Source organism: Scyliorhinus torazame, chromosome 15 (assembly GCF_047496885.1).
Source record: "Scyliorhinus torazame isolate Kashiwa2021f chromosome 15, sScyTor2.1, whole genome shotgun sequence".
Taxonomy (NCBI): domain Eukaryota; kingdom Metazoa; phylum Chordata; class Chondrichthyes; order Carcharhiniformes; family Scyliorhinidae; genus Scyliorhinus; species Scyliorhinus torazame.
Genome location: NC_092721.1, coordinates 91,910,353 through 91,931,548, shown reverse-complemented (window position 1 = coordinate 91,931,548; position 21,196 = coordinate 91,910,353). Strand labels below are relative to the sequence as shown.

At 48.0% G+C, this 21,196-nt stretch overlaps 1 protein-coding gene across 1 annotated transcript in view; it reads left to right on the top strand.

Moving 5' to 3' along the window:
- The window catches only part of LOC140391414 (centrosomal protein of 63 kDa-like), a 108,156-nt gene that overhangs the window by 41,058 nt on the left and 45,902 nt on the right, over positions 1–21,196 (top strand). Inside the window, exon 4 of the mRNA XM_072475949.1 lies at positions 10,470–10,803. Within this exon, the coding sequence (XP_072332050.1) occupies positions 10,470–10,803 (334 nt within the window). The remainder of the gene's footprint in view (positions 1–10,469; positions 10,804–21,196) is intronic.

Here is a 21,196-nt window from a genome sequence, read left to right as displayed (position 1 = left end):
TTAGCTGTTTTAGCTATTCGCCATACACATTTGCTTACTGGTTCAAACAAAAGGTTATGGGAGCTCATCAAATCAATGCCTAAGATGTGCTCTGCAGTTTGGGATAAGTCAACTAAAACGACAGGGTATTTGGTGCTAATGTTCCCTATCTGAATGGGTACGGGAGCTATGATATATCCTTGTTGCATGTGGCCTGTGAATCAACTCAGGGTGATGGTGGCTGTGGTGGGCCATTTGTCCTGTTGAAACATGGTAGAGGAGTTTAAAGTGGTGCGGGATCCTCCTGTGTCCCAAAGAAAATAGACTGCATGTCCCCGGACTGTGCCTGTAACTACTGGTCTGCCTGATTTGTCCCAGCGTGTGTCACAGACCCAAGTTGGGGAGTCCGAACACCGTCAATCTAGGGAGTTAAACGCTGAGTCATCTGAACGGGCGCTAACATTATGCATGGGCCTAACATTGTTCCTAGGTGGGGGGTTTGGTTGTTGGTATCGTTGATGGTTCGGGGGGTTTTGTCGGCAATCGTGGGCGCCATGTCCTACGTGGCCACAATTGTAACAACCTTGTGGTGCCTGTGCTCTGGGGTGCTGATCCTCGTGTCTACTCTTGTTTATTCATGGTTGGTCCTGGCTAGTCCTAACTGGGTGCATGTTTGCTTCTACGTCGTCCTGATCTGTCTGTCGGTGTAGGGTTTGTTCCCATGCTCTAGAAAGTAATTTCAATACCCAAACCTCATTGTGTGTGTGGTCTGCGGGGTCGTAGTTTACACAAGCCTTTTGACCTGCGTCTGTGGCATGCAAGACTAAGGTGCGGGACCATTTAGTGGTGTCTTCCTCATTTAGGTGTGCGCGGTTCAATTGTCCATAGACTGCCATGAAATGAATCCATAGACGACCAGCAAACGTGGTTGGATGCTCTCCCTTCTTTTGCCTGCAGTGATTTAAACCCTCGACTGGATCTCCTTTGTTATACCCGATGGCATCTAATATGGCTGTTTTCATTTCCTGTAGGGTTCCTCCTGCTACATTTTGGGGTTCTGGCAAAGCTGACCTTACGGACTGGCTAAGGCTCATAACTATTAGCTTTACTTCCTTCCTCTCATCTAGGCCGTACATAACCTTTTGTTGGCGCACCTCCTCAAAGAAGCTGTGCGGGTCTGCGGTGGGCTGGAATGGAATAATTTTCGTGCAAGCGTCTCTTAATTGGGTTATGGGTAGTGGGGTGATGTAAACAAAATCAGGCTCCTCCTGATCCGTTGACCTGTGTTCTGTGGTAACCGGATTCATGGGGGTCGAATTGTGAGTGGGGATGTGTGCTGCCTGTGCAGTCGGTGGTGCGGGTGCTTTTCTTTTTGGGTGTGGGGTGTTCGATTTTGATTTCCCGTGTCCTCTATGTATTTTTGGGCGCTTTTGTTTAACTCTTGCCAATCGGGAGCATCTTCCTCATCTAAATCCTGCCCGAAAGTGTACCTGAAGCCATTCTGTACTGAGAGTAGCGACTGTAACTTTTCTATCTTCTGTCGGCATTCAGCATGGTCAACGGTACTCTGCCTCTGTTCCTTAGTGGAGTTGTGGAGCGCTCTCAAAGCTGCTTTTAAATCTGCGCATTTGTTAGTTAGCTGGGCGACCTGTTGTTCTGTCTCCTCTCTTACCAGGACTGCACGCTGTGTATCTTGGTAGGCTTTATCATACTGGGTCTGGAAGCTACTAAGGTGAACTAGGCAAGATTGATGGGCGCGTTTTACATCGGCCATTTCCTTATCCTTAGCTGCTAACTGTTCCCAGAGTTGCTCAATTATCTTCTCGCTTTCGTTACTGTTTCCCTCGTTCTTTTCTTCCTTCTCAATTAACTGCCTACGGACCGTCTTCACGACCTCCTCTGTGCCTCGCAACTGTGCCAAACAGGACACTATTGCCATTGGCTTTCTGACTTTCCCTACATTTTTTTTGTGGACCTCGCTTAGATTCTCCCACCAAGTCTGTCCTATCTTTCTTGGACCTGACTCATCATTAGCAAAAAATTCGACCAAAGGGGCCATCCTTTCCTCTTTAAATATTTCCTCAACTCTTCCTCTCATATGGGGTATTGCTCTGCTCTGTTGGTCGCTGCGACCTCGGGTTCCAATGGATTCATCAATCTTTCCATTGCTTTAGTGGCCATTACTTCTCTTATCTCTTTCTCTACTTTTAATTTGGGACAGGGGAATAAGGCGGCGATTTGAACAGCGGGTATGGCTTAAGCTATTTCCGTCTCACAATCCCTCGATAGTTGTACACAATTCTAATGAGTTTACCTTACTCTTCCTGTTAGGTACGCATGCGGGTTAGTACACACTTCCAAAATTTGGTTATTTGGTCGATATGGGACTTGCACTTGTGGTTCTTTCTCTTTCTCGCAATTGGATTCAAAGTTTGTGGGTTCTCTTGGAGTGACAAAGTCACTTCTGATCGAGTCCCGTCAGAGTCGCCAATAATGTTTCTCTATTTATTTATCTTGGTGAACCACAAGCCTTTCCCTTATATCGATCAAATGACCACACAAAGATGGTTTATTTACATACACAAGAGTTATCTCAACATGCAAACACAATATCTGCTACGAGTTAAACTATACCTATCAACTACAATAACCTATACTTAACTTCAGGGCGACCGGCACTGTGCAAATGGATAAAGGCCTTTATCTGGATTTCACTTGGCTGGTTCGATGAAAGTGGCTCTGTCTCTGCTGGGGTCATCCGTCAGGTAGCGACCGTTGGTCTTGAACTTAACTGGCTGTTCCTGCTGTAATTGGGTGGCACAGGCCGGATCCAAGAGAGACAGAACACATGGCTGTGCTCTCTTTTATCCCTCTGGGATTTCGCGCTCTTTGGGGCGGTCCTTAACCTTGGATCCAATAGTTCGACAGGGCTCTGATCACTCTCTTCGATTTTGGCCAATAAAGGGGTGGGTGCCTTGGTAGCTGGCCAGGTCTTTAGCGGTCATTGACCTTGGCAGTTGTGCTTTCTGAGTAAGGGGAGTGGCGCCAATCAGCCTGTGGCTGTACCGGTTGCTTGATTGGAGTTCTATTGTCCTGGGAAATGGGCCATTGAAATGTAAACGAGTGGAGCTTTCGGTCAGGTCTGGTTACCTGTGTTTTAGATACACATAGGCAATGTATCTGTCTGAGTCCTGGGTTGGCCATAATTCCCATGGTCCTTTGCAGGTGGCCATCTTAGATGGCTACAGTCCTCGCCGCGTGTGAGGTTAAGCCTCGTTCAGTTTAAAGTAGTCCATAGTGCACATGTGACGGTAGCACGGATGAGTAGGTTTTTTGAGGGGGTAGATAGGTGTGGCCGTTGTGCGGAGGTCCTGCAAATCACGTCCACATGTTTTGGGCATGTCCGGAGCTGAAGGGGTTTTGGCAGGGGTTCACAGACGTAATGTCCCAGGTGCTGGGAGTGAAGATGGCCCCGAGTCCAGAGGTGGCAATATTCAGGGTGTCGGAAGACCCAGTAGTCTAGGGGACGAGAGAGGCCAATTTTTTGGCAAGATGTGTGCGAGCGACCTAGCGGAATTCCTGAGGTCTGGAGAAGGTCAAGTTCGTCCTGAGGGGGTCGGTCGATGGGTTCACTCAGAGGCGGAAGCCGTTTTTTGATTTATTTAAGAAGAGGGAGGGGGTAATTGGGAGGTATGGGGATTAAAATGGGGAAAGTAGGATGGAAGAAGGGGGCGGTATTGGGGCAGCGGGGAAGGAGTGGGTTTTGGTTGTTTGTAATGTTTGACTGTTCTTCTGATTTTGTTTATTCATATGAAAATGCCGTGGATAAAATATTTTTAAAAAACAATCTGCTGATTATTACTGTATGCCATCACAGGAAGTGATGCAACATCACAATTTGCTTTCACTTTTGCAGCCTCATGAAAGATGCAGCCATAGCAGCAAGATGTGTTCCAATAAAGCTTGTGTTTTTACATACCTCTGCAGACTCATATATTCTGTATTAGTCAAATAATACCAAGAATATTGTGGATACCTTTTTTAATTAAAGTTAGAGTACCCAATTATTTTTTTTCAAATTAAGGAGCAATTTAGCATGGCCAATCCACCTAACCTGCACATCTTTGGGTTGTGGGGGTGAAGCCCATGCAGACGGGGAGAATGTGCAAACTCCACACGGACGGCGACCCAGGGCCAGCATTCGAACCCGAGTCCTCAGTGCCGTAGGCTGCAGTGCTAACCACTGTGCCACGTGCCACCTTATTGTAGATCCCTTCTTGGCAATGGGCATGCACAAAGATGAGAAATTTCCACCAGCCAACCTCCGCCCTAGCATCTCCAAAGCTGCATCTAAAAATGTAATAATTCTTGCCTGCCATTTCAGTGCTGCTTAGAATGAAACTGATTGCAGCAACTGTGCACCTCTCCTTTAAGAGGTGGTGGCTGCTCTTAACTGATGCCAGTTACATTCCATTTCAAACAGCACCCCTACCCCCTCCCAGCACTCCCTACACACACTTTAGTGTATTCCCTGAGTTCAGGTGAACAGGTGGTGGATCAGAATGAGATGACCATTTCACCTGAGAAACCTTCTTTGATAGCTGAATTGGTTGAACCACTAGTTTTCATGATACTGAGCCAGAGCAGACTTCCATTGAGTCTGTTGAAGAGTCATATTAGACTCGAAACATTAACTCTGCTTCTCTCTCCCTGGATACTACCAAACCTGCTGAGTTTTTCCAGTGTCATGGGAGAGTACCTTTAAGAAATGGGAGTTTATAAAATAGCTGTAGTGGATGTACCTTTAGGAAATGGGTGTCTTTCAGTGATGTCAGAGTGTGGGTGGAGCCGGGCTGTCCGTCTGCTTTTACTTTTGCTTCAGGTTGTCTGCTACAGGCTCTGTTTAGTTTTGTTTTAGACTTGGAGCTGCAGTCACAGCAAGAAGGTGTATTAGTCTCTCTCTGCAATCTAAAGACTGTCTGCAGAATCTTTGGTGATTTAAAACTAATACCTGTTTCTGTAGAGAAGTTAAACCTGATGTCTTTTTGTAAAAAGGGTTCTTTTTTGTATTCTGGATGTTGCAAGGAAAGATTAAGAATTACTTATCGAGTACTGTATACTTTGGGGGATTTATTGGTGTTGATAGTTGTTAAGATGTTTACTGTGGGTTTGTAAAGTGTTAACTGGTTTCATAAATAAGCATTTTTTTAATTTAAAAGTACTGTAGATCTCTGTTGTATCACACCTGCACGGTAGGCCCGTGTACTCCCTGATGCACGATCAATGACTACTAAAGCAAGGTTGTAGTCCAACTGAAGTCTTTAATAAGCTAGATGTTTCCCCCAGCAGCTCAGGTACAGAAAGAAGGCTGCTGGGGCAGCATGGGCCCTTATACCCTGCCTTGCAGGGCGGAGCTACCATACAGCTTGACCAATGGGAAACATACAATATCTACCAATGGTGTTCCAGCATTACTAGGTACCGTAATACCTCTACACAGACTATCACATTCACCCCCTGTTAAAAAAAGAGTCCGGCGGGGGTGGTGGCTTGGTATTACAACATGGTAACGTGGTAGAAGTTATAGTTATGGAGGTACCGTAATACCTCCGTACAGCGTTTTGTCTTATTGTCGTCAAAATTTACAATTTCACAATTAACTATATACACTTTAAGATGAAGCAATCAGTCGATCGGGGGCCCTGGTCATCCTCTGTGATCGTCGAAGCTTTGGTGGTGATGCCGGTGGAGGCTCGGGCGTCTGTGACTCCAGGAGCGCGGCCTCGATCTCAGCGGCAGCTTCAACACCCCTAGACGGCGCTGGTGGGGAAGCCGATTGACCTGGGAAGGGAGCGTCTGCGGGGTGCGTCGGTGGGCGGGGGGGGGGGGTTCTAGACGGGGCCGGCGGAAGAACCGATCCTCCTGCGAAGGGGGCGGCTGTAAGGTGCACCGGTGGGAGGGAGGGTGGGACTGGTGGCTCGGGTGTGCGTGGGGGTCCGGCTGGCGCCAGGTCTCTTAGGGAGACCGTATTTTGTCGGCCGTCGGGGTACGCCACGTAAGCGTACTGGGGGTTAGCGTGGAGAAGATGGACCCTCTTGAACAATGGGTCCGAATTGTGCGCCGCACGTGTTTTCGGAGCAGGATGGGTCCGGGAGCTCCCAGCCAGGTCGGGAGCGAGGTCCCAGAGGAGGACTTCCTGGGGGAGGCAAGGAGACATTCGTGAGGTGTTTGGTTGGTCGTGGTAGAAAGCAGTGACCGGATGGAGTGGAGGGCATCCGGGAGAACTTCCTGCCAGCGGGAGACTGGGAGATTCCTGGACCATAGGGCCAGTAGGACCGTCTTCCAGACCGTTCCGTTCTCCCTCTCTACCTGTCTGTTACCCCGGGGATTGTAACTGGTCGTCCTGCTCGAGGCAATGCCCTTGCTGAGCAGGAATTGACGCAGTTTGTCGCTCATAAAGGAGGACCCCCTATCACTATGTATGTAAGCGGGGAACCCGAACAGCGTAAAGATGCTATGGAGGGCCTTGATGACAGTGGTTGCGGTCATGTTGGGGCAGGGGATGGCGAATGGGAACCGGGAGTACTCATCAATCACGTTCAGGAAGTACGTGTTGCGGTTGGTGGAGGGGAGGGGGCCATTGAAGTCCATACTGAGGCATTCAAAGGGACGGGAAGCCTTTATCAGGTGCGCTATCTCTGGCCTGTAGAAGTGCGGTGTGCACTCTGCGCAGATTTGGCAATTCCTGGTGGCTGTCCTGACCTCCTCAATGGAGTAGGGCAGGTTGCGGGTCTTGATAAAGTGGAAGAAGTGAGTGACCCCCGGGGGGCAGAGGTCCTCGTGGAGGGCTCGGAGGTGGTCCACTTGTGCATTGGCACATGTGCTGCGGGACAGGGCATCAGGAGGCTCGTTTAGATTCCCGGGACGATGCAAGATCTCGTAGTTATAGGTGGAGAGTTCGATCCTCCACCTATAACTATCTTATCGTTTTTTATCTTGCCCCGCTGTGCATTATCGAACATGAAGGCAACCGACCGTTGGTCAGTGAGGAGAGTGAATCTCCTGCTGGCCAGTTAATGCCTCCAATGTCGCACAGCTTCTACAATGGCCTGGGCCTCCTTTTCGACTGAGGAGTGGCGGATTTCGGAAGCATGGAGGGTACGTGAGAAGAAGGCCACGGGTCTGCCCGCTTGGTTGAGGGTGGCCGCCAGAGCTACATCCGACGCGTCGCTCTCGACCTGGAAGGGGAGGGACTCATCGATGGCGTGTATCGTGGCCTTTGCAATGTCTGCTTTTATGCGGCTGAAGGCCTGGCGGGCCTCTATCGACAGAGGAAAAACTGTGGATTGGATCAGGGGACGTCCTTGTCCGCATAGTTGGGGACACTCTGGGCATAGTAAGAAAAAAAGCCTAGGCAGCGCTTCAGGGCCTTGGAGCAGTGAGGGAGGGGGAACTCCATAAGGGGGCGCATGCGTTCAGGGTCGGGGCCTATAACTCCATTTCGCACTACGTAGCCAAGGATGGCTAAACACGCATTTATCCTTGTTATACGTAAGGTTAAAGATCTTTGCGGTCTGGAGGAGTTTTCGGAGGTTGGTGTCGTGGTCCTGCTGGTCGTGGCCGCAGATGGTGACATTATCGAGATACGGCAATGTTGCCCGTAAACCGTACCAGTCAACCATTCGGTCCATCTCGCGCTGGAAGACCGAGACCCCATTAGTGACACCGAAGGGAACCCTTAAGAAGTGGTAGAGCCGCCCATCTGCCTTGAAGGCAGTGTACTTGTGGTCACTAGTGCAGATGGTGAGCTGGTGGTAGGCGGACTTCAGATCCACCGTGGAGAAGACCTTGTAGTGCGCGATCCTGTTTGCCAGGTCGGATATGCGAGGGAGAGGGTACGCGTCCAGCTGCGTAAACCTGTTGATGGTCTGACTGTAGTCGATGACCATCCTATGCTTCTCCCCAGTCTTTACCACCACTACTTGAGCTCTCCAGGGACTGTTGCTGCCTTCAATGACTCCTTCCCTCAGTAGCCGTTGGACCTCTGACCTAATAAAGATCCGATCCTGGGCACTGTACCGTCTGCTCCTGGTGGCGATGGGTTTTCAATCCGGGGTGCGGTTCGCAAACAGGGAAGGCGGATCGACCTTGAGGGTCGCGAGGCCGCAGACAGTGAAAGGGAGTATAGGGCCGCTGAATTTGAAAGTTAGACTTTGGAGGTTGCACTTGAAGTCTAACCCTAGGAGTGTGGCCGCGCAGAGCCGGTAATTTTTAAACTCCCTTCCCTGGACCGTGAGGTTTGCTACACAAAACCCCTTTATCTCAACTGAGTGGGAACCGGAGACCAGGGAGATTTTTAAAATTAACGGGGTGGACGGGGAGAGAACAGCGCCTTACCGTGTCGGGGTGTATGAAGCTCTCCGTGCTCCCAGAGTCGATTAAGCAGGACGTCTCATGCCCATTGATTAGTACAGTTGTTGTGGCAGTTGAGAGTGTTCGAGACCGGGACTGGTCCAGGGTCACCGAGGCTAATCGCGGCAGCAATTGAATGTTCTTTTTGGGCGGTGTGTGGTCAGCCGAGCTGGGGTCCTGGGAGTCCATCCAAGATGGCGCCGCCCATTGGTCGCACATGGCTGGGGGTGCACAAAATGGCGGCACTCATCCATCGCACAAGATGTCCGTGTAACAAGATGGCGGCGCCCGGAGGCCGCACGTGGCCCTGGAGGAGGAAGATGGCGCCGCCCGCTGGCCGCACGGGGACCGTGGAGAGGATGGTGGTGGAGGTCTGCATTCGCCACCAGAGACCGCAGCGACCGCCCGAGCCTGGCATACCGCCACAAAGTGCCCTTTTTACCACATCCCTTGCAGGTGGATGCACGGGCCGGACAGCGCTGCCGGGGGTGCTTGGTCTGTCCACAAAAATAGCAGCGGGGCCCCCCGGGGTTGCCAGGCCGTCTTGCAGCACAAGCTTGTGGGGTGATGGGCGATGTCTCGGTGTCGGCCGCGGGGGGGGGGGGGGTTCCACGCTGCCCGGGGGCTGCCGCGCGGTCGGGGACGTAAGCGCGGGCGTTTCGGGAGGCCACATCCAGAGAGCCGGCAAGGGCGCGTGCCTCCTTGAGGCCTAGGGTATCTTTCTCCAGCAATCGCTGGCGGATTTGGGAGGACAGCATACCTGCAATGAAAGCGTTCCGGATCAAAGGTTCTGTGTGGTCGCTCGCCGAAACTTGCGGGCAGCTGCAGTTTCTCCCCAACACCAGGAGCGCATGATAGAATTCTTCCAGCGATACCCCAGGGATTTGTCGCCTCGTCGCTAGCAGATGTCGGGCGTAGACATGGTTTACCGGGCGAATATAATGTCCTGTTAGCAGCTCCATTACTGCATCAAAGTCGTCCCCATCCTCGATGAGGGTGTAAATTTCTGGGCTCACCCTCGGGTGCAGGACTTGCAATTTCTGTTCTCCCGTGGGTGTATTTTCGGCCGTTCCGAGATATCCGTTAAAACACGCCAGCCAGTGCTTGAAGGTTGCCGCTGAGTTTGTCGCGTGGGGGCTGAGTTGCAGACACTCTGGCTTGATTCGGAGCTCCATCCTTTTAAATCTAGCTTATTAAATTGATGCACGATCAATGACTACTAAAGCGAGGTTGTAGTCCAACTGATGGCTTTAATAAGCTAGATGTTTCCCCCAGCAGCTCAGGTACAGAAAGAAGGCTGCTGGGGCGGCACGGGCTCTTATACCCTGCCATGCAGGGCGGAACTACCATACAGCTTGACCAATGGTAAACATACAATATCTGCCAATGGTGTTCCAGCATTACTAGGTACCATAATACCTCCACACAGACTACCACACGCCCCATAACCACAATCTATGAAAAGTTGTGGGTCAGGTGAACTCCATGATACACTTTGGGGTTCTCTATACCCTGGCCCATAACACCAGCATTTTCAGTTTATACATGGAGGTTATTCATCCATCGTTCAATGATTTATGAAAGTGCACCTGTGTCGATGTCAGGTGAGCAAGGCATGGAACTTGATTATAACATTTATCAGGTGACCCTTATCCTACATGATTGAATAACTTCCAGGGATCATGCGTGAAGAATAGCTATTTTGATTATAAAAGGGCAGCCAGCAGCTGTGCAATCATATCTCAGAAGAAGTCCACAATTTTAGTAGATTTTTAAAAAACTTTTTTAAATGTTTTGTTTTTAAATTTAGTGTACCCAATTATTTTTTTTCCAATTAAGGAGCAATTTAGCATGGCACATCGTTTGGGTTGTGAGGATGAGACCCACACAGACACGGGGAGAATGTGCAAACTCCACACAGACAGCAGATGTCTATTTTTTAATTACCTAAGCAATAATAGCTCTGTGATGACATGAGAGGTCATCCATGTTCTGATGCATAATTGGTTAAACTGTGTTTAATGGATAAGAAATTCTATTAAGTTATGGAATGTCTACTTCTATTTTGAAAATTTTAGGAGAGTTAAGAAATTGCGACAGGAAAATGAACAACAAATGAGCACCATGCAAACCAAACTGGATGAAACTACACGACATTATGAGGGAAAAATTAAGAACCTTCAGAAGGGTTACAGCATCCAAAACAACCTGAGAGGTTCTGCACCTGAATTTGCAGGCACTGCATGTAAGGAGTTCTCACTGGAAAGAAAGCCAACAACTACAGAACTGTCTGCAGATAACAGCTACTCTTACTGGCATAGCAATGATATTGCTAGTGAACCGTTTACTGATGTAAATAGACCTAACATTTCACTAACTTCTATCCATCCTCAGGAGAGTTTCCTGTTGCCGGTGAGTGTTTTATGTTTTTTGGAATTTTTTCAACTCTCAGCAAACTAGTGCCACTAATATTTCTGGACTCATTTGGAAGTTGGAGGAGTTCAAATACCATTATTTAGGTATCCATTTTATAACACGATTATCAGTGATTCTGTCTGAGGTATTACAAGGGCACTGTATGTATGCTCAGGCAGATTCATAAACTATTCAAAGAAGAATAGGGGAACTTTCCTGGTATCCTGACTAACATTTATTCCTCAAAACACTACAGGAAAAATAGTCTAACTGCTTGTTAATTTTATTCGCTATATGGAGTAGCTTGCTCTGGAAAAGATTCAGTGCTGCATTTGACTAAGTAACAACAGTGACTCCATTTCAAAAGTATTGGCTGTGAACCACTTTGGGACAAACTGAAGACACGAAAAGTGCTACTTCAATGAAAATCTGTATTTCTTCCATAACCAAAGTACAACATTAAATAAGGTACATGCAGAGTAGGTGACCATCTCACCCTGAACAAGTTATTTTGACATCTAAATTGGTTGATAGATTAGTTTTCATGATACTGAGCTGTAGAAGTCTGAAATACAGGTCCATGCATTTAGAGATAATAGTAGTTCTTTTGCTGATCCTTGCCCGTTTGTTGCTGACCACTTACATTGAAATGTATTACCTGAAAGGGGATGGAAGAAGCTTCAAAAAGGAATTGGATAGATGCTTGAAAAGGAGAAAATTGCAGAGCTGTGAAGAAGGAACAGAAGATTAATTAAATTTCTTGTCAAAGAGCCAGCAAGGCATGATGGGCCAAATTACCTTCTTGTGTGCTGTATTGTTCTATGATTTGAAGTAGTAAGAAAGATATTTCAGCGGCCTCCTCTCGTCTGAGTTGGTGTCGTGATGAGGCAGTTAAATCTTGCAAGGGGCCTCGCAAGATATGCCTCCTTAATGAAATCTAGTGGGATGTTGTGATCAGGGTCTCACCTTCACTGGGTGTGATTCAGATCTGCAAATTTAAATGAGCCATTATGTTCATGTACATTCGCGGGGTTCTCCTGGTGCCCGGGACCTAATGGCCGTGCCTGGGAGACCGCTCCTGGGCACTGTTTAGTACTGGTTTCTACAAACGTGGAATCATAATGGCACCTAGGGGAGACTCCCAGGCCATTCATGTACCCTGGAGACAGGGCAGGATGGCACCCTGACACTCTATCTGGCAGCCTTGGCGCTGCCAGCCTGTGAATGGTAGTATATGCTCATTAGGATTGTAGATAATTTGAAGGTTATAATGATCCTATGGCATTGCTGCTGTCGCCTGTCTTCATGTTAGGTGTTGCAGAGTTGGGAGGTGCTGGTGATGTAAGGTTGGTTGATTGCTGCAAAGCATCCTGTAGAAAACATACAGTGCCCCAGTAGTACAGGAATTGTACATTGAGTTGAGGTGTGTACTGTGTAGTGTAGTGCTCTTTCAGCTGCATCTATCTGCAGTAAGTGTCTGCAGCTCACGGCACTTTTGGCTTCGCATTGATGAGCTGGAACTTGAGCTTCAGACCCTGCAATGCATCAGTAGGGGAAAAGTTACCTTGACACTTTGTTCCAGCAGGCAATTACAATCCTTCAGCTAATGACTTCAGATTTGGTCCATGGTCAGGTTTAGGAGGCTATGACTACGAGTGAGGCTGGTGTGGGGATCCAGAAGGTAGCAATGGAAAAGCCTCAGTCCCTACAATTGTCCCAACAGGTTTGAGGTTCTTGCAACTTGTATGGCCGAGAGCAAGGACTGCAGGTAGGATGAGCTAACTGAACACAGCACCAATGCGCAGAGAGCCATTCAAGTAGGGAGAGTAAAAAGAATATGGCTGTAGGAGGGAACAGTATAGTTAGGGGAATAAATGCTGTTCTCTGCAGCTGAGAGTGTGAGTCCTGAAGGCTGTGTTTCCTGCCCGGAGCCAGTAATAACAACACCACCTCAAGACTCATGGGGAACTTAAAGTGGGAGGGAAAGGGTCAAGTTATCATGGTCCACATGGCAAACAACAACGCAGGAAGGACTGAGAAAGAGATTCTGCAGAATGAGTATGAGCAGCTGGGGCTAAATTAAAAAGCAGAACCACAAAGGTAATCATCTCTGGATTGCTATCTGAACAATAATTAAATAGGCATAGAGTAAATAGATTAGAAAGCTAAATGCGTGGCTCAAAGGTTGGTGTGAGAGGGATGGGTCTTATTTCATAGGGCATTGGCACCAGTACTGGGGCAAGGGGAGCTGTATCATTGGGACGGCCTTCACCTGAACTATGCTGCAATCAGCGTACTGGTGAATTGTGGTGTAGAGAGAGTGTTAAACTAAGTAGTGGGGTGGAGGGCTAATGGGAAGGGAGATTTGGAAAGTTCAAATGAAAGAACAAGGCAACAGTACAGAGTAGGGATACAGATACTGATAATTTGAGTGTGACAGGAAGGTACAGAGCGTAGAAACTGCGTGCACAAACAAATAAGGTCAGAGTACGGAAAACTTGTGTAAAGACAGAATTAAAGGTTGGGATTTACCTACCACCCCGCCGCGTGTTTTTGGGTGCGCGAGGCGACTCACCAGTGGGATATACCGGTCCCGCCATTGTCAACGGGATTTCCCTTGTCCCCGGGAAATCCATGCGCCTGTGCGGGACCGGAATTTCCTGCTGCCGTGAATATCCCACCCATTATCTCTTTATCTCTTTATATGAATGCACACAGCATTTGTAACCAGGTCTGTAAATTGATAGCAATAAATGATTATGATAGTCATTACAGGGACATGGTTGCAAAGTGACCACAGCTGGGACTTGAATATTCAAGGGTATTTGACATTTTGGAAGGGCAGGAAGACAGGAACAGAAGATGGGGTGGCTCTGTTAACAAAGGATGGTGAGAAATGATCTTTTTCTCAGAAGATCAAATCTAGGATCTGTTTGGCTGGAGATAAGAAATAACAAACAAAAGAAGCCACCAGTGGGAGTGTTTTATAGGTCCCCTGATAGCTGCACCGTAGGATTGAGTAAAAATCAAGAAATAATGGGAGCTTGTAAGAAAAATACTGCAATAACCAGAGGAGATTTTATTCTTTATATGGATTGGACAAATTAATTGCAAAACGTAACCTGGAGAATGAGTTCATAGATTGTGTTTGGACAATTTCTTAGAAAATTTAATTCTGGAACCATCCAGGGAATAGGCTATTTTAGACTTTCTCATGTGTAATGAGTCAGGATTAACTAATGACCTCAGAGTAAAGGATCATCTAGATGCGAGTGATCATAAGATGATAGAATTTTGCATTCAGTTTGAAAGTCTGGGTCTGAAATTAGCATCTTAGAGCTAAATAAAGGCAATTTTATAATATAATAATAATCTTTATTGTCACAAGTAGGCTTACATTAACACTGCAATGAAGTTACTGTAAAAAGCCCCTAGTCGCCATATTCCAGCGCCTGTTCGGGTACACAAAGGGAGAATTCAGAATGTCCAAATTACCCAATAGCACGTCCATCGGAACTTGTGGGCGGAAACCGGAGCACCCGGAGGAAACCCACGCAGACACGGGGAGAACATGCAAACTCCACACAGACAGTGACCCAAGCCAGGAATCGAACCTGGGACCCTGGCGCTGTGAAGCCATAATGCTAACCTCAATGCTACCATGCTGCCCAAGACATGAAGACTTATTTAGCTAAAGTGATATGGTAAAATAGGTTAAAAGGTAAGACTATAGAGAAACAGTGCCAGACAGAAAAGGAGATATGCCATCACTCTCAACAAAGGTATATTCCATTGAGAAAGAAAATTCGCAAAAAGGATACACGATACATATCTAACTGAGGAAGGTAAGGATGGTATCAGATTGAAAGAACTAAGATGTGCAATGCTGCAAAGATTCATGGTAGCCCAGAAAATTGGTGGAATTTTAGAAACTAGAAACGGATGACAAAAAATGTTAAAAGTGTGTTAGGACTAGGTGAGATTGGTCACAACAAAGGCTTAAGTTTCCTTTTTATGAGAATATGCCTTTTTCAAATCAGAATGTTTTTAAATATTAAAGCTGTGAGCAAAAAGGAGCCAACCAAACAAGGTTTTCCTGAGTCAAAGAAAGAACAAATTCATTAATATTTGAATTTGGCCCTCATACAATTATTCAGGCCCACGCACACAGGTATCAGAAGTAAGGGAAATGAGAGTTCAATAAAAAATGTAAAATAATATACAGTTAAGTGCCCTTTGATTATCTTGAGGCATTGATTTTAAAAGCTGTTGCCGATTTGTTGGCTTCTTCGAAGCTGTCAGATGTAGAAGAAGTTGCATTTATTATGAGATCTCAGTTGCTAGTAGAGTTGGCTTCTTGAATCGGGTGACACTTTTGTTCCAAAAGAGAGAGGGGGAAAGAGAGCACCCCTCAGCTTGTTTCCTCTGCTGAAGACTTTGTGACACTGCCTGTAACACTTTCAATCTCTCTCCAGTGGCTTGGCAACCTTGCCTTGAAATACTTCACCCACTGTGTTGTCTGAGGCAGTCATTGTTACAACTTCATAAGAACATGGGAGCAGGAATAGATCATTCACTCCATCGAGCCTGCTCTGCCAGTCAATATGATCATGGCTAATCATCCACTTCAATGCCTTTTGCATCATACAGCCCCCATATAATCTTTATTTTAATAATAATCTTCTTTTTATCAGTGTCACAAGTAGGCTTACATTAACTACAGTGAAGTTACTGTGAAAATCCTTAAAATGGAGAGAAATTGCAGAATGCTGCAGTACATAGAGAGATATGTGTGTTCTTGTACAGGAATAACAAAAACGTTGGCATGCAGATACAGCAAGTCACTAGAAAGGCAAATGAAATGTTTGACTTTATCGCAAGGGAGATGGAGTATAAAAGAAGGGAAGTCTTGCTACAGATATACAGGAGATTGGTGAGATTAAACCTCTGTACAGTTTTGGTGTCTTTACTCAAGGAGGAATATACTTTTATTTGAAGCAGCTCAGAAAGGCTGATTCCTGGAATGAAGGGGTGATGTTATGAAGAAAGGTTGAACAGGCTGGGCCTATACTTACTGGACCCTAGGAGAATGAGGAGTGATCTTATTGAAATATGTAAGATTCTTAAGAGGGCTTGATGGGTTAGATGCTGGAAAGATGTTTCCTCTCCTGGGAGAATATGGAACTAGAGGACACAGTTTAAATTGGTTTCCCCAATTAAGACTGAGATGAGGAGGAATTTCTTCTCTCAGAGAATCATTGGCCTTTAAAATGCTCTTCCAGAGAGAGTGGTGGAAGCTGGGTTATTGAATGCATTCAAAACTGAATTTTTGACTGAAACGGTAGTTATGGGTTATGGGGGCAGGCAGAAAAGTGGAGTTAAGGTCATAATCAGGTCAGCCATGGTCTTTTCAATTCCCGAGCAAATGTGTTGGACCGAATAGTCTACTCCTGCTCCAATTTCTTATCATCGTATCCAGAAAAATTATTAATATTCCATCATACTCCTAATCTCCAGTAGATGGTAAATGGTGGACAGATTTTGAGGGTTCAGGAGGTGTGCCACTTTTAAAAAACAAATTTTTTTCCATTTAAGGGGCAATTTAGCATGGCCAATCCACCCACCCTGTACATCTTTGGGTTGTGGGGGTGAAACCCACGCAGACACTGGGTGAATATGCAAACTCCACACAGAGAATGACCCAGGTCCGGGATTGAACCCAGGTCCTCGGTGCCGTGAGGCATCAGCACTAACCACTGCACCGCCATGCCGCCCCAGTGTGCCACTTCTGATATAGTAAGTACGTGTTGACACAGCTGGTACAGTGAAGCTTCACGGTGTATTTCAAGATTTTAATGTGGTGGTTCTGTTGAAATCATAAGGAATATTTGAGCTTTGTTTTATTGGAGATGGTCTTTACAGGTGTGAAAAAGTTACCTAACACTTATCGCAAATCTGAATGTTATCCAGGACCTGCTGTTGTTTGGCATGGGCTGCTTCAGAGGAACAGTGTAATTAGTAAACAGCATGTCTCCTGATTTTATGGTCAGGTATTTGAGCTGAGAACATTGCCCTGAGAAACTTCATCAATGTCCTGATGCTGTTTAAAGAACCTGTGGAAAAGAATTTCCAAGCTGATTGCTTTGTGAGTGGATTGAGAGGATGATTCTCTGGCAGATGGTGGGCAGCAACTGGAGACTGCTGGGAATGGGGTGGCTAGTAAATCTCAAGGAGTAGGTTTGCTTTGAGGGACTGCTCTGTAGATCTAATATCTCACCACCTCTTCAATTTCTGGGTTTCATGAGTCCTGGGAGATCCTACCCACAGCTAATGCTGCAAATATCTGAGGTGCGCAATCTCATTTAAATCTTCGAATTATTAACTCATCTCTGTAGAGCCGGTTACTCAGTCGATTCTAAACCTGCTGACCCGATTAAAGCAGGCACATTTGGAGCAGGTTGGGCTCAGGTCTCCTATCCAAATTGGACAGATTGTCCTAAATTAGAATCAGAGATTTTGTCTGTGATTTTTGCACCCAAGTTTGTCGCATACGCAGATGGCTCCAGTATTGGAGAAATCGATCCAAGTGATCGGAACGTCCGAACGGCGCGACGCCTCTGGGGATTATAAAGTAGAGTCCCCAAGTTCAATATGTAGGTGCAAAATATCGCAAGAGAGGGGTAGCACAGTTAGCAAATTTGCCTCACTGCACTGAGGTCCAAGGTTCGATCCCGACTCTGGGTCACTGTCCATGTGGAGTTTCCACATTCTCCCCGTGTTTGTGTGGGTTTCGCCCATACAACCCAAAGATGTGCGGGTTAGGTGGATTGGCCACGCTAAATTGCCCCTGTAGCCACCTGGGTTGGCCACTACCCGACTTAAAATGGCGATCCGCAAAGAATGCAGGGAAATTCAGCCAAGTCAGGAAAAACTAGCAGGTGCAAAGTTTCCTGTGTATTAGAACTTGCAGAAACCCAGACAGCACTGAAACTAGCAACCATCTGCATATTAATGAGCGATGCCCGGGAACAATTGAAACATTTAAGGTGAATAAGGCCAAGCCAGACTCCTCGGCGCCAGCAGGAGCCAAGACAAAGGAAGGCCAACGGACACTTGGGAACCACCCAGCAATCAGGGAACGGCTCCAGTATTGGAGAAATCGATCCAAGTGATCGGAACGTCCGAACGGCGCGACGCCTCTGGGGACTATAAAGTAGAGTCCCCAAGTTCAATTCGTCCTTCTTGGCAGGGTCACTCAGCAGCTCGGAACAACCCTTGACAGTGACCTGCCTAGCTGCCGCATCAACCAAGTAAGTCTCCAGTCAACGCACGCTACGAGATAGGCGCTCCTAGCTACCAGTCCGTACCAGCTTTGAATCCTGCAGACTCAGAATCCAACGAAAGGCCATTTGTTCCCCTGACCTGGTGGGCAAGTTCCAAAGTTAAGTATAGGCCTTTTAGTGTTAGAGATAGTCTAGTAAGTAGAGTTTTATGCATGAGTAGTGATTGACTGTGTATAATAAATGTGTTTTGATTTGAATCTTACTAATTGGTGTATCGAGTTATCGATCAGCACTTGAACTTGAACCTCGTGGCGGTATCATAAAGATACCTGCCGACTCTAGAGCAAAGGTTATAGAAACAGAGCAAATTAAGTAAAGACACAACGAGCAACAAATTAAGAGCCAACCAAAGTTAGCAACACCCCTTAATTGGAAACAATTAATTGGATACGCTAAATTTATTTTTTTAAATTGCAAGAGTCACAACACAAGAATCCCACCGGTGAGACTGGGGACAGCATTTTCCAGTCGCCGACACCAAAATTATGTTCGGCGATTAGCCGGAGAATCCCCGTTCACTACCGAATCGGGGGCGGCGGCGCTTTCGCGATGCTCTGCCCCCTCCAAAGTGGCGTACATGGAGTATACAGCGCGCTGTATCGACGGCCTCAGGACATTGCCTAGGCCCACCACGATGCTCCGCTTCTGACTGGCCGAGTTCCCGACGGTGTCGGTCGCGTGTCGTCTCATCCGTCGGGAACTCGGCGTGGCGCTGCGGACTCAGTCCAGCACCGCCACACTCGGAGGAGGGCCGATCTGCGGGCAGGGGGGATTTTGTCAGGGACTGGGGGCACAGTTGAGGGTGGTACGGGACGTGCGAGCCGGCCAAAGGGGGGGCACTATTTCGCGGGCCGGGTCAGCGAGTGGCTGGCGCCATGTTGCACGGTGCAGCCGCTGCAGGCCGTCAACCTTGCGCATGCGCGGCCACGCATCCGGCAATTTTCCGGGCTGTATCGGCAGCTAGAGCCGGGTGTCTATGCTGCCGTGATGCAAGCCCCCAGCCAAACGCAGGATCGATGGCCATTTTACTCCATTTTTCTAGCGTAAAAGGGTCACCGTTCCCATGTCGGCATGGGGACTTAGCCTCATAATCGGAGAATCCAGCTCCTGTTTTCTGAATATATCAAAGAATAAACTATATTATAAATATTTTTAACCAGAAAAATTACTTACACACTGATGCACGATCAATGACCACTAAAGCGATTTTGTAGTCCAACTGAAGGCATTAATAAGCTAGATGTTTCCCCCAGCAGCTCAGGTACAGAATGAAGGCTGCTGTGGCGGCATGGGCTCTTATACCCCGCCTTGCAGGGCGGAGCTACCATACAGCCTGACCAATCGGAAACATACAATATCTACCAATGGTGTTCAGCATTACCAGGTACCGTAATACCTCTACACAGACTACCACATTCACCCCCTGTTAAAAAAGAGTCCGGCGGGGGTGGTGGCCTGATATTACAACATGGTAACGTGGTGGAAACTATAGTTATGGAGGTACCGTAATACCTCCGTACAGCATTTTGTAACTATTTATAATTCTATTTACTATTTACAATTTATGATTCATAATTGACTATTCACTTTAAAATGAAGCAATCAGTCGATCGGGGGCCCTGGTAGTCCTCTGTGATCGTCAAAGCTTCGGTGGTGACTCCGGTGGAGGCTCGGGCGTCTGTGACTCCGGGAGCATGGCCTCGATCTCTGTGGCAGCTTCGACACCCCTAGACGGCGCTGGTGGGGAAAACGGTTGACCTGGGAAGGGAGCGTCTGCGGGGTGCATCGGTGGGTGGGGGTGTCTAGACGGGGCCGGCGGAAGGACCGATCCTCCTGTTAGGTGCACTGGTGGGAGGGAGGGTGGGACTGGAGGCTGGGGTGTGCGTGGGGCTCTGGCGGGCGCCAGGTCTCGTAGGGAGACCGTATCTTGTCGGCCATCGGGGTACACCACGTAGGCGTACTGGGGGTTAGCGTGGAGAAGATGGACCATCTTGACCAACGGGTCTGACTTGTGCACCCGCACGTGTTTTCGGAGCAGAATGGGTCCGGGAGCTGCCAGCCAGATCGGGAGCGAGGTCCCAGATGAGGACTTCCTGGGGAAGACAAGGAGCCGTTCGTGAGGTGTTTGGTTGGTTGTGGTAGAAAGCAGTGACCGGATCGACTGGAGGGCATCCGGGAGGACTTCCTGCCAGCGGGAGACTGGGAGATTCCTGGACCGTAGGCCAGTAGGACGGTCCTCCAGACCGTTCCGTTCTCCCTCTCTACCTGTCCGTTGCCCCGGGGGTTGTAACTGGTCGTCCTGCTCGAGGCGATGCCCTTGCTGAGCAGGAATTGACACAGTTCGTCGCTCATAAAGGAGGACCCCCTATCACTATGTATGTAAGCGGGGAACCCGAACAGTGCAAAGATGATATGGAGGGCGTTGATGATGGTGGTTGCGGTCATGTCGGGGCAGGGGATGGCGAATGGGAACCGGGAGTACTCGTCAATCACGTTCAGGAAGTACGTGTTGCAGTCGGTGGAGGGGAGGGGGCCTTTGAAGTCCATGCTGAGGCGTTCAAAGGGACGGGAAGCCATTATCAACTGCGCTTTCTCTGGCCGGTAGAAGTGTGCTTTGCACTCCGCGCAGATTTGGTAGTCCCTGGTGGCTGTCCTGACCCCCTTGATGGAGTAGGGCAGGTTGCGGGTCTTGATAAAGTGGAAAAGGCGAGTGACCCCCGGGTGGCAGAGGTCCTCGTGGAGGCTCAGAGGCGGTCCACTTGTGCGTTGGCACATGTGCCGCAGGACAGGGCATCAGGAGGCTCGATTAGCTTCCCGGGACGATACAAGATCTGTAGTTGTAGGTGGAGAGTTCGATCCTCCACCGCAAGATCTTATTGTTTTTTATCTTGCCCCGCTGTGCGCTATTGAACATGAAAGCAACCGCCCATTGGTCAGTGAGGAGATTGAATCTCCTGCTGGCCAGGTAATGCCTCCAATGTCGCACAGCTTCTACTATGGCCGGGGCCTCCTTTTTGACTGAGGAGTGGCGGATTTCGGAAGCATGG